Source organism: Agelaius phoeniceus, chromosome Z, assembly GCF_051311805.1.
Source record: "Agelaius phoeniceus isolate bAgePho1 chromosome Z, bAgePho1.hap1, whole genome shotgun sequence".
In the NCBI taxonomy this organism is placed as follows: Eukaryota; Metazoa; Chordata; class Aves; order Passeriformes; family Icteridae; genus Agelaius; species Agelaius phoeniceus.
Genome location: NC_135303.1, coordinates 89,569,212 through 89,582,901, shown reverse-complemented (window position 1 = coordinate 89,582,901; position 13,690 = coordinate 89,569,212). Strand labels below are relative to the sequence as shown.

General features: G+C 40.0%; 1 protein-coding gene across 3 annotated transcripts in view; it reads right to left on the bottom strand.

Annotated features, from left to right (window-relative positions):
- PIK3C3 (phosphatidylinositol 3-kinase catalytic subunit type 3) overlaps positions 1-13,690 on the bottom strand; it is a 70,069-nt gene that overhangs the window by 22,023 nt on the left and 34,356 nt on the right. For 2 of the 3 annotated variants that reach the window (XR_013179744.1, XM_054652246.2), the window contains exons 21-22: positions 8,893-8,967; positions 867-1,035 (exon numbers count right to left, since the gene is read on the bottom strand). Coding sequence is in view for 1 of the 3 variants with exons in the window: in XM_054652246.2 (XP_054508221.2) it covers positions 867-1,035; positions 8,893-8,967 (244 nt within the window). In the remaining 2 variants the exon portion in view is untranslated. Of the gene's footprint in view, positions 1-866; positions 1,036-8,309; positions 8,482-8,892; positions 8,968-13,690 lie in introns of those variants that run through there. The other variant, XR_013179745.1, reaches the window with a different exon arrangement.

Sequence of the window (13,690 nt, the reverse complement as noted above, 5' to 3'; positions counted from 1 at the left end):
TTTTGTAACACTGGCTGCTTTCCATATTCCAGGTACTTTTCACATAAGCTTACCATATTAACAATTTCTTACACATACTTGAAAGTTTCCATTAGGTAATCTTTGATATTAAAATGAAAATCTTTCCTCTTCACTGAAGATGTGCTAAATCAAATCCCTGGACAGACCAGGAGTGCTTACCTGTCCTCTGTTCAAACAGAACAAAATTGAGCTACTTGGCTCAGAAAGTTAATGGGTAAGTAATATAGTCACTGCAAAAGAATGAAGCTGATTCTGAGTGTAAAAGAAAGGTCTGTTGGTTCCTAGACACCAGAGTCTGAAGAGGTTTTAGCTGCCACAATTCTGGGTATTTAAAGAAATTTCTGACATGCTTGATTGTCACTACAAGTTGCTAAATTTTGTCCCACAGGAGCTGAACTGAACTAAGCATATGTGTGTGTCATCTTCAAGCCAAAGAATTTGATCATCACTAATTTAAACTGGAGGAGAATCAAGCAGCAAATGAGTAATGACTTAAATTAAAATGACAGTTCCTTGATCATCAATAAGCAGAGGAAAAGAAGCTTAAGGGCAAAAACATACCCAAAAAGAAACATAATTTAATATCCCACTTGAGTTATGAAATGAAGCTATTTAAGTTATTAAACAAGCAAAATTGAGGGCTTTAAACTTAAACAATTACATTCACCCTCCACATTACACCAACACTGCGATGCTTTCATTCCTTTGTTTCACACAAATTCTTGTGTTCTCGTTTAAACAAGCTTTGAATTTTCAACAGAAACATTTCAGCAATTCATTTACTGGTGTCCTCTCCTGCTTTAGGGTGGCTCTCACGGGTTGTGCCACAAGCCCAGTGCTGTTACCTGCGGAGGTGGAGAAAGGCTGTGTAGCACTGTTTGCGGAACTCCTGGTACTGCTCGCTCTGGGTGCCTCCCATGCCTTCCACCATCTCCTTGTTCAGCTTCATCGGGGGAGGAAGGGGCTTGGGGTCTCGGCCCAAAATATAACCAAAGTCAATGTGAAACAGTTTACCTGTAGAAGAAGGAAAGACAAACACTGTGCATAATGAAAGTTCTTGCTGCAAATCTTAGAAAAATGTAATTATTAAGAAGATTGCAAGCAGCTCCCAGAAAGTTTTCTATAAGGTCTATAACAGTATATTTTTTATCTTCAGCTGTTAACTGGAAATTATGGTTTTAAAGAAAAAAAGCTGATTTAAAATTCAAGCTTTTTGATTTTTAAACAAGTGGAGTACATTGACAAAGACTGTACCAACACTGAAACTGGTTAGTAGATCTTAAACGCACAGTTTACATAATAGATAGTACTAATTCTTAACATCTTTATAATTTGTTAGCTAATTTAAACATTAATACTTAAAGCAGTGCCATGTGTGTTTTGCATTTGGTTGCTGTGGCATGAAATATGGTAAATTTAACATACAACTAATATAACAAAGAGAAAGTAAGACTCATAATCCTATAAACAACTTTTCAAAGTCACTGAACACCAAAGATGAGTTCAATGCTGTTTCAAAAGTCTTTTGAGTTGCTCAAGTAGAGTCAAAACTTATCAGTGGTTTTGAAATACACTGAAGAAACATCACTACAACTTCAAATTTGAAACTGGATTTCAAATCCACCAAAAAGTTTGTCATACCCTTTCTCAGTACTAAAATGAATTGCCTCACTTGATCACTATGTTTCCATTCTCAGTTCAACTGACTGCATTTAGAACATTTCTGCAGCTTTAACAAAAACTTGTATATGCCTCCTCTCCTCAAATGCACAAGGCAACTGCCCTTCCTATCAACAGCCTGCCATGCTGCTCACCATAATGTTCACACATTAACTGGGGAGAATGTAGAGTGCTCCCATCCAGTATCACTGAACTACACGTGAGATGTTATTGGTGGCAGAATGAACAACTGAACTTCCCTTGGTAAACTTCAGTTTACCAGCAACTTCAAAAACCCTAAAATACTTAGATTAACTGAAGAAAGAATATATTATAAATACAATATATATATGATTATATTATAAATACCAAAAAAAGTGTTAATAGAAATAAAACAATTCATCATTCTTAGGTAGCCATTTTTTAGGAATAATCTTGCCTCAGTTAAATACTGTCCGTGTTAAGCAGAAAAATGTCTCTTCATGTGTACTGCAAATGTATTTTCAGTTTGGAATGCTTAATTTAAGCAATGACTTGAGCCATACCACAGCTATATTACAAAAAGATGGTGAGACTGCAGATATGCATGCAGATACAAGATAGAAGATCTTTTAAACAAGAAGGTAGAAAATTATTAGCATGATTGTTATCTAGACAAACACAGCACAGAAGATAGAGTCTTGCTTCAGAATTATGGAACTGAGTAGCATTACAGACAGGGCTGTATTTGCCTTTGGGTATTTTAACTTGCAGCTTGTGTGTTCATTTTAAGATTTCCTAAGATTAGGTTCTCAGTGCTCTTGGAAAAAAAAATGGAGCAGTCATATTTTTCAGTTAATCACCTGTCTTTGACTGTTTCATTGAATAATAATGTAGTATCAATAGAAAAGGCTTTTTGAGACCTGTCATAAGCATTCTTCTTCAATCCAAGAAACTAATTCCATGACAGTCCAATTTCAAAGAGAGATCAGAAGCATCCTCAACAAGAGGCAAAGTATTTGCTGACTGATAAATGCCACAACCATTACATTTCGCATAACTAATTGTGCTACTAAAAAGAAACATTCCTTCGATATATTCTTACTGGTCTGATAAAGGAGATTCTTTTTATATTCTTACTGGTCTGATAAAGGAGATTCTTTTAGAGCTCATTTTTGTACACCAAATTTTTGAACCAACCACATACAGAACCCTTTCATCATTAAGCTAGAAAAAATGTTTAACTGAAAAGCTTTGGGGACTTGCTTTCTGTTCACTTATTTAAACCTGTCACCTTGAAGAGTCAAGAGACAACATTTTGAATAAAACAGTAACCCTTGTAGCAGAAATATTTTTTTTTCAGTTTGCTCTGGAGATAAGGAATAAAAGATGATAATTAATAATTTACACTGGTAACAAAGACATCTAAAACATTCAAAAATATTTCAATAATTGAGTGATAGACACTTTGAAAGTGAGATGAGGCCATCCTGCATTAACATCATAGTTTTCCTAGATGTACTTCAAAATTCAGCTGTTTTTTAGGTTGACTTAAAATGTATGTACAAGCTGACATTTAAATAAATATATTTAAGACCTTTCAAACCTGTTTACTAAATGCAGATTTGATTAATTTTAATTCAGCTCCTGCAAGATCAATTAAACCAGCACACCATGCTACAGAACATGGACAAAAGGTTCTCCCTGGTGCTGGCACTAAGCTTCTACACCAGGAGCAGCCTGAGGGAGCACTGAAGGTTTAGAGATTTCTACAGAGGAACCTGACTCATGTTACCCTCCAGGACTTAACAACTGAAAAAGTGAAGAACAAGACTGGTTTGGACAAATTAAATTTGCTATGTATTTAATACTGAAAATAGGTAATATTTATATTCTTATTTATGTTAATATATAATAAACTTATGAAGTTAATGAACTCAATGATTTCAAATCTTCAAGACCAAGACAAAAAGGTTGCAAGTCTCTCATGTGATCATCCCAAGTGCCAATTGTATCAGGGCGTTACACTGATTATTCCACTTTCATTACATTAATGAATGTGACAGTTTTCATTCAGCATTACTCCAATTGCAAGAATAAAGGGACCTCTGGAGGACACCTGGTCAAACCCCCTGGATGAGCAAACACCCAGAGCCAGGTGCCTTAGCCAGGGCGATGTCCAGACAGTTTCTGAGTATCCCCAGGGAGGGTCTCTCTACAACGTGTATCAGTCACTTCCCTCTAACACTTCATACTCATATCATGGTATTTATATACAGTATTCACCTATCCTCCCAGTAATCCAGCCTTCATGTGAACTTTGTGCAACACTACTTTTTCAAAAGTATTTAACTGTTTGTAAAACATGGTTTTCCTTCCTTCAATATACAGGGTGAATGTCATAACACATACCCTTCCATCTCTTAGACCATCATGTTTTACCATGATACAACTTCTTCCAATTTATTATGTCTTAATTTAAAGGGCTCCTAAACTTTATATATGCTTATAAATTACAGACAAAACTGGACCTCTGCTTTGGTTTACTATTGTTCCCAAATGAGTGCTAAATCATAAAGGTGAGGAGTTTTTTTGTTTGTGTCAGTCATGATTTAAACTAAAACCAGGAGTTACTTAAGACAACATGTGAAACAGATCTCATATTTAAAACTAGTGCACTAGAAATCACCTTGCCCTTCCCGTTTATTTTATTGTAGAAAAAGGAAGACACTTTACTCACTGGAAGGCATTTACTGACTGGAAGAAGATGAGAAGCTTCCAGGAGTAAGCAGTATGCATATATAAAATTATTTAATTCAAAATCTAAGAGTCGATACTACTGGGTACTTTTGAGCTTTTGTTTTCTTAAAATATTTTATTCTATGAGTTTGACTACCTTTTCCCACTCAACACCTTGTTTTCTAACATGTGGAATAGAGAGGAAAGGCCACTGGAGACTTCAAGGATATGGCACGAAACATGGAAGTTACCCCAACTACCAGTCAGGGTGTCAGGGATTTCCAAGTCCATCTGACTTTCTTTCAGTGATCTTTGATTAAGTGAAGCCTGGACCTGTAGAGAATAAAAATTCATACTTGGTCCTTGCAATAGCCAGTAACACCTGACTGCAGCTGGAGAGGGTGATCTGTCCATTTACTTTCACTGCTAATATCTAGATTTTAATACAGAAGAAAGTGCCTATAGAGCAGCACAGAAAATCGTTTCATTTTGCTAGGAAAAAACACTGAAAACCAGACAGAACTCTGAAAACCTTAAAATGCACAGGACAGAGCAAATTAGATGCAATTACTGAAATAAAGTAAGTCTGATGGCAATTGTCTCTTAACAGTAAAAAAAGCAAATGATCTCAAACTACTCTGTGTGTGTTGCTGGGGAAGAACAAAAAAAAACACTAAACCAAAACACAATTTGTAAACCAAAACAAAAATTTCATTACTTCTTTGCAACCGTCAAGCACCACTATTATTTTAACTTGGCCCATATAAAGAAATATACAATTTAGTTATTATTTTAACTAAATTCCTATTTTAAATTTGAAGCAATACTATGAAAAGTCCTTGATGAACATGACTGGATGGATGGGGTGTTTTTCTGGCTTTCCCAGCAAATTCTAATGTTACTGTAAAAATTTCTCTTCTGCTAACAGACCAGTGGCATAATGAAAAAATCGGAATGCCTAATTTACTTTCATAAGCAGCATCTTACAACTTTTCTAAGACTACACAACAATGAAAATAATGTGAATTTTTAAGAACTTACTCAGGATACAGGTTTTAAAGTCAGTATGCAGCAACAGATTGAGGTAAAGTTTAACACTGTCACCCATGTAACTGTTAAGAGCCCAACTTGTCTTAAGCATTATAACTCACCTCCCTCCCCAGCAAGCTGTCCATTCCCAAAATACATTCTATTCAGGCATATTATAAAAAAAACCAGGTCTGATATTTATAACTAGATGACAAATGCTGTTCAAGGTACCTAGAAGAAAAAGTGTTTTAACAGATCAAAAGCTAAAAGGTTATGTTCTTTTTAATAATAAGCACCACAGAAAGTGGAATTCCAGAGAGAAATCTAAAGCACGAAAGTATGCATTAGTTTTTATTTAAAAAAAAATAAGGATGTCCCTCTATCAAGATCAGTAACATTTAAAAACATCTTTAAAAATTGTACTTTACATACTACAGTATTTTGCAACATTAATAAATGCACTTAACAATGTACTTGTCTAAGCACTGACAGAAAGTGAATGTTTGAATCTTGAAGGTTTTCCATTTCAACCATCTCAGACCTGCTCTGGGATAGATTTTTTGACTAAAAACCACAGGAAGTACAAACACATGGTGTCATTTTATATATGAATCAGTTCAGGTCCTTGCTGTCTTTCCTGGCAACCCTTTCTAACCGAGACTGAAGAATAAATGTAGTGTCATTTGGTGACCACAGCTCTACCTCTTAACATTAAATGAAAAGACAGCCCAGTGCTTTCATGTATTTACTCGTGATGCCAAAAGCAAATGTGGTTTTCAAGTTCTGAGCACTGAGTCTTTGACCTGCTCTTAGATATTAATAACATAATTTTATCTACATAGCAATTTTCCCTCCTGCCACAGAGCAATGACAAGTGTACAGCTCAGGTCAAAGCCCCTGTACTTTAGGAACTCACACTGGGAACTTGCATTTTCACGCAGGTGACCAGAGGTTACTGAAAGATAAGCTGGTCATCCCTAGGGTGAGAGTACGTTGGTCAGAAACACACATAAGCAGTGCTATCAAGAAAGCTATTTAAATGTCTGGGATATCCTACAATATCCACACATAGCCTGCACCTTTGTGAAACCTCTGCATGACTATAGAGCAAGTTGAAATTACTAAGATACCTCTAAAGGGACAGGAGACTTCACTTGTCTATGAAAGCTGAAATACTTTCTAACTCTCCTTATGAATGTACTGACTGCCTTGCAAATATGAAGACATCCATATCTGGGTATTTTATTAGTACCTAGATTCTGACTCTACAATCAAATCAGTGAGTGTAAGAGCTGCAGAACAAAATGTTCTCAGGGGAAGGCTTGGCGTAATTACAACGTAATAGCCTAGTGCACTTTCCATGGAAGTTAACTGAACATGCTACACCTTGTATATCACAATCCAGCTTCACAATGACCCAGATCTTCCTTCCAAGGCAACAAAAGGAACGTTAGCTGTTAAATCAGATGCCAACTTCAATATATAAATCAGTCTGTAATCCTAAAAGGACACACTGATGTTGCCTAATCCTGGGCATACAGCTGAAAAAGTGTCTCGTTATCCACAAACCACAGTAATATCTGCTACGGATTTAGAAACAAGATTTTAAAACATAGACCAATTGAAAGTGCATTTTGTCTCCATGAGAAGTAAGAAGTTCAATGTTTTCAGAGAAAATAAATATCCCTGCCATGGAATACTGAGTGTTTAATGGCCTTTGAGTTACCAGTCAAGACACATTTATGAAACTGATGCAAGTCTTTTTGTAATTTTTAACAGTACTGACAGATAAGGATGGTTTGACTGAACATTCTCCACATCTTCTTCCAAACACACTTCTAGAGTTGTCCTTGAAGTATAATGATACAGTACTAAAAAATGTGAAAATCCAGATGTCTTTTTCAAGACTACTACTACAAAAAAGCCACTCCATTTCTAGAACTATGGGCATAAAAGAGTCATGAAAGACAACAGAAATGATTTCATTATGTAACTGACATCTCATGCAAAAAGACACATTTCTAATGTGTAGAAAACAGTACGTTTTTATGAACTTCTGTATCTAGTGCTTAATATTTAAATTATACTGTATCTATATTATAAGCATGAACATCTTATGTTACAAGAAGATGCACCAATTCCATTGGAAGGAGTCTAACAGATATGGCTACATTCACCAAACTGAAAGGTTGAGCCAAAAAAAGGGTAATGACATGTAAGAAATATATGAAACCAGTATTCTTTACTGGAAAACTTCAATTCATTACATGAATATCATCAAGAAAGGATGCATATAGGGTAGTATGATTTCGAAGGAGGTACTTGGACCATGCATTCTTCAGGAGAAGAATGAAATTAGCTTCTTCTAACTTAAGGCTAAGGGATCCTCAGTAGCAAGAAACAAGCCTTGGTAGAAGGTCTTTGTTGTATCTGGAATATGTGGAACATAAGGATTTCTCTTGACAGCTCACAAAAGCCCTCAGTTTGTGGCAGACCGTGGGTTTTCAGACTTGGAATGTACGATGGATGTGCACTGCCCTCTGCTGTACTCCCCAAATTCTTCCAGTAAAGCCACTGTGCTGTACTTAACACAGACAGGTAAGATGCACTTTCTCCCAAATCAAAACACTGAACTATTACTACTCTCAGCATGCAAGCAGAGCCTGCTATGGAAAGATTTATACCCACCACCACAGATAAATGAGAGACCTCTCAAGACAGATCTTTAAATGACTGTATATTTTCAAACAGAGAAGGTAAAATACATTTGCTTTAGTTGTTCCCCCATGAGCTTAGAGCAAGAACTTTTAATCAAGACCAACTGTAAATTTTCTACTCTTTCAGACTATCATGGTTAAAAGCAGTATATGCTTCAGCCTTACCTGTAACTAACAAGCCTTCCACGTGGATGGGTCTCTTTTTCCAAATAACATTTTTATTTAAACGTTTCTCATTCAATAAACGTTTCACTTCATAATAAACACTTAACCACAACTCTTAATTCTCCACCACTATGTAATGAAGGTATTCAAGCAATCAGAGCTCCTAGGGAAGCTGTAGTTCAAAAGTAAGCAAGCAAGTAAAAATAAGCCAAACAACAATTCAAAAAGACGTTCCCCTATAAGAAATGTTATTTGTCAAAACTTTGTGAAGCACATGCAGCTACACATGAGCTCATTTTCAATGAAAACAACTGAAATTCCCTCTATCCCACAGCAGTGATTGTAATAGTTGAAGTAGTTTTATTTTCAAATCCTTCATTTCCTCTAGTTAAGAAATCATCTTCTTATAACACACTGGAGAAAATATTACCTTAAATGAGACAATACAACTTACATTTTAAAATATAATCTAGTCTGCAATACTCAGTGGGTTATATTCACAAGGAAAATGCAGAGAAAAAGTACCAACACATTAGAAATGAAACAACTGTTGCTATAAAATTACACTGCTAAAAAGAATTACCTGTTTTTGTTAGCAACAGATTATCCAGATGTCTATCTCCAACTCCAAGGATGTAAGTAATCACACAATAACCAGCTGTAAAAAGTAAATTGTAAACATCAGTATGAGTACCTTTCCTGGAGAGAAACAAGTTCCACACAATTAACAACAGCATATTACATTATTTTAGCTCTAGTTCACTAACAATAAATATGCCACAGAGAATTGGGGCAGGAGTGGTGCTGGTGAAGACTAATCAATGTCAGCATTATGAAGAACATTTGAAGTACTAAAACTCTAGAACTTAGTCAACACTGTTGGGATTTTAATTTCTTACAATTCTGTTACATGCCTAATCCTTAAAGACTAAATTAGCTCAATACTGGGATGAAGGTACTTCAAAAGAAGCTGAAATATTTTGAACTAAGTGAATGTACATGTTTTGAACTGAAGCTATTTTAAGGCCACTGTAAACAACTATTAGGCATGGATATGAGCCTGGATATCCGTGTCAGTGAGTCAGTGAGGAGCTAAGGGTGGAGCTTCCTGTGTTGCTGCTGAGTGGCTGATTCTAAGAGGTCTCTGGGGAGTGCAGGAACAGGAGCAGGCAGACAGGGGTGTGGTGAGTCTCTGGGGCGTATACAAGGCAGTTCGTGCGGCAGTTCGTGCAGGCAGGGCAAGCAGGCAGGGTTGCCAGCTCTCTTGCTAGTAAGGAGTCCTCTGTGTTCTTTGAGGTCTTTCTGCTGCCCAGTTGTGTTTGAGGTGTCTGTTAGTAACGTTTCTACACAGTCAAAAACTGTGGCTGGTACAAGTGTAAGTGACCAAGTCGAGCCCTCCAAAAAAGATGTTTCTGTACAGACCCATCCGTGCCCAGAGTGTTTGAGCTTATTGGTGGCTTCAGGGAGTGTTGTGGAGGGGACCTGCCTGCGGTGTGAACAAGTGAACGACCTCCTTTCACTGGTGACTGAGCTTAGGGAGGAAGTTGAAAGGTTAAGGAGTATCAGGGAAAGTGAAAGGGAAATAGACTGGTGGAGCTCAGCCCTTCCATCCTTAAGGGTGGCCTCTGACCGAGAGACTGAGGACTTATATGCCTCCTGCTCTCAGGCAATAGAAGGGCACCTGCCAGATGAAGAGGAGTGGAAATGGGTCCCCATTTGGGGAGGTAATAACAAAAACTCCTCCCCATCCCCATCATCCAGCCAGGTACCAGTTCAGAATAGGTATGAGGTCCTGGATCTAGAGACCCAACTAGATGATTTAGGAGAAAATTGTCTGCCCCGAGAACCCCCCAATTATGATTCATCTGTAAGATGGATCACAACCTCTAACATCAAGAAGAAAAGAAGGGTAATTGTAGTAGGTGATTCCCTTCTGAAGGGAACTAGAGGGCCCCATATGTCGACCAGACCCATCCTACAGGGAGGTCTGTTGCCTCCCTGGGGCCCGGGTACAAAATATCACTGAGAGATTTCCTGGGCTGATTCAGCCCTCTGATTATTACCCACTGCTGATACTCCAGGCTGGCAGTGATGAGATTGAAAAGAGGAGTGTCAAGGCAATTAGAAAGGACTTCAGGGTACTGGGTCAGGTAGTTGATAGGGCAGGAGCACAGGTAGTGTTCTGCTCAGTCCCTTTGGTGGCAGAGGAAAATGAAGAAAGAAACAGGAAAATCCGCATCATCAACAAGTGGATTAAAGGTTGGTGTCATTCGCAAAATTTTGGGTTCTTTGATCATGGGGAAACTTTTACAGCGTCTGCTCTGCTAGAACCAGATGGGGTACATCTCTCTGTTAAGGGCAAAAGGTTTTTAGCTCATGAACTGGCAGACCTCATTGAGAGGGCTTTAAACTAGGTTTGAAGGGGGAAGGGGAAGCAGCTGAGCTATCTGGAAGCAGGCCCAAGGGTTGCAAGGCTAAGTCAGGGGCGAAGTCAGTAGCCCAGCTGAGGTGCATGTATACCAATGCACACAGCTTGGGCAACAAACAGGAAGAGCTGGAGGCCATGGTGCAGCTGCAGAGCTATGATGTAGCTGCCATCACGGAAACATGGTGGGATGACTCACATAGCTGGAGTACTGCACTGGATGGATACAAACTCCTCAGAAGAGACAGGAAAGGAAGAGGAAGAGGAGGGGTGGCCCTTTATATTAAGCAGACTTTCGATGCCGTAGAAATTGAAACTAAGGAAGATGGAGTTGAATGTTTATGGGTAAGAATTAAAGGGAAGGCCAACAAGGCTGACCCCCTACTGGAAGTCTGTTATTGTCCACCCAACCAGGAAGAAGAGGTAGATGACATTCTATAAGCAGCTAGGTAATGTTTCAAGATCATCAGCCCTTGTTCTTGTGGGTGACTTCAACCTACCAGACATCTGCTGGGAACTTAATACAGCAGTAAAGAGGCAGTCCAGGAAATTCTTAGAATGTATGGAGGACAACCTTCTGTTGAAGCTGGTGGGTGAACCCACCAGGGGAAGGGCTATGTTAGATCTGCTGTTTGCAAATAGAGATGGGCTGGTGGGAGATGTGGGGGGTTGGAGGTCGCTTGGGGTGGGGTGATCATGAAATAATAGAGTTCTCAATATTTGGTGAAGTCAGAGGAGCACCAGTAAGACTCTTACACTGAACTTCCGGAGGGCACACTTTGGCCTGTTTAGGAGACTTATTCAGAGCATCCCTTGGGAAACAGCCCTTAAAAACAAAGGAGTTCAGGAAAGGTGGGCATGCCTCACAACAGAGATCATGAGGGCACAGGAACAGACTGTCCCTGTGTGCCGAAAGATCGGTCAACAGGGTAAACGTCCAGCCTGGCTGGGCAAGGAGGTTTTGGAGGTACTTAGGAATAAAAAGAGGATGTATCAGCATTGGAAGGAGGGTCAGGTCTCTAAGGAAGTATTCAAGAAGGCTGCTGGAGCATGCAGAAAAAAAATTAGGGAGGCCAAAGCTCATTTTGAACTTAGAATGGCGACTTCTGTAAAGGATAATAAAAAATGTTTTTACAAATACCTTAATGCTAGAAGGAAGGGTAAGACCAGCCTTTGTTCTTTATTGGACAAGGGAGGGAACTTAGCATCTGCAGATGAGGAGAAAGCAGAAGTGCTTAATGCCTACTTTACCTCAGTTTTTAGTGGGAACATGACTTGCCCTCAAGACACCTGCCCGCCTGGAATGGTTGATGGTGTCAGGGAGCAGAAAGGTCCCCCCATTATCCGAGAAGAGGCAGTCAAAGAACTACTGAAATGCTTGGATGTTTATAAATCTATGGGACCAGAGAGGATCCACCCCAGGGTAATGAGAGAGCTGGCAAATGAGCTTGCAAAGCCACTCTCCATCATTTACCAACAGTCCTGGGTCACTGGTGAGGTTCCGGATGACTGGAAGCTGGCCAATGTGACACCCATTCACAAAAAGGGTGCAAAGGAGGATCCTGGTAATTATAGACCAGTCAGCCTGACCTCAGTACCTGGCAAGATAATGGAACAGTTTATATTAAGTGCCATCACACAGAATTTACAGGATGGCCAGGGTATCAGACCCAGTCAGCGTGGGTTTAGGAGGGGTAGGTCATGTTTGACCAACCTGGTCACCTTTTATGACCAGGTAACCCGCCTAGTGGATGCAGGGAAGGCTGTAGATGTTGTTTATTTGGATTTCAGCAAGGCCTTTGACACTGTCTCCCACAGCACACTCCTAGACAAGCTGGCAGCCCGTGGCTTGGACAGGAGCACTCTGTGCTGGGTTAGGAAGTGGCTGGATGGCCGGGCCCAGAGAGTGGTGGTGAATGGTGCCGCATCCAGCTGGCAGCCGGTCACCAGTGGTGTCCCTCAGGGGTCTGTGCTGGGGCCAGACCTGTTTAATATTTTTATTGATGACATGGATGAGGGTTTAGAGTCTTTCATTAGCAAATTTGCAGATAACACTAAGCTGGGAGCGTGTGTCGATCTGTTAGAGGGACAGAGGGCTTTGCAGAGGGACTTGGAACAGTTGGATGGATGGGCAGAATCCAATGGGATGAAGTTCAATAAGTCCAAGTGCCGAGTCCTGCACTTTGGCCACAATAACCCCCTGCAACTTTATAGGCTGGGGACGGTGTGGCTGGACAGTGCTCAGGAGGAAAGGGACCTGGGTGTGCTGGTTGACAATCGGCTGAGCATGAGCCAGGAGAGTGCCCAGGTGGCCAAGAAGGCCAATGGCATCCTGGCCAGGATCAGGAATAGTGTGGCCAGCAGGAGCAGGGAGGTCCTTCTGCCCCTGTACTCGGCTCTGGTGAGGCCACACCTTGAGTGCTGTGTCCAGTTCTGGGCCCCTCAGTTTAGGAGGGACGTTGAGATGCTTGAGCGTGTCCAAAGGAGAGCAACGAGGCTGGTGAGGGGTTTGGAACACAAGCCGTATGAAGAACGACCAAGGGAGCTGGGGTTGTTCAGCCTGGAGAAAAGGAGACTCAGAGGTGACCTCATCACTCCCTTCAACTTCCTGAAGGGCGACTGTGGTGAGCTGGGGGTCAGTCTCTTTCTCCGGGCAGCAACAGACAGAACAAGAGGACACAGTCTCAAGCTGCGCCAAGGGAGATACAGGCTAGAATTAAGGAGGAAGTTTTTCACAGAAAGAGTGGTCAAATACTGGAATCATCTACCCAGGGAGGTGGTGGAGTCACCATCCCTTGATGTGTTTAAAAAAAGACTGGATGTGGCACTTGGTGCCATGATCTAGTTGAGGTGTTAGAACATGGGTTGGACTCGATGATCTTAAAGGTCTCTTCCAACCTAGAAATTCTGTGTCATTCTGTGATTCAAAAGATCAGCAGTGATAAAAAGCAAACAG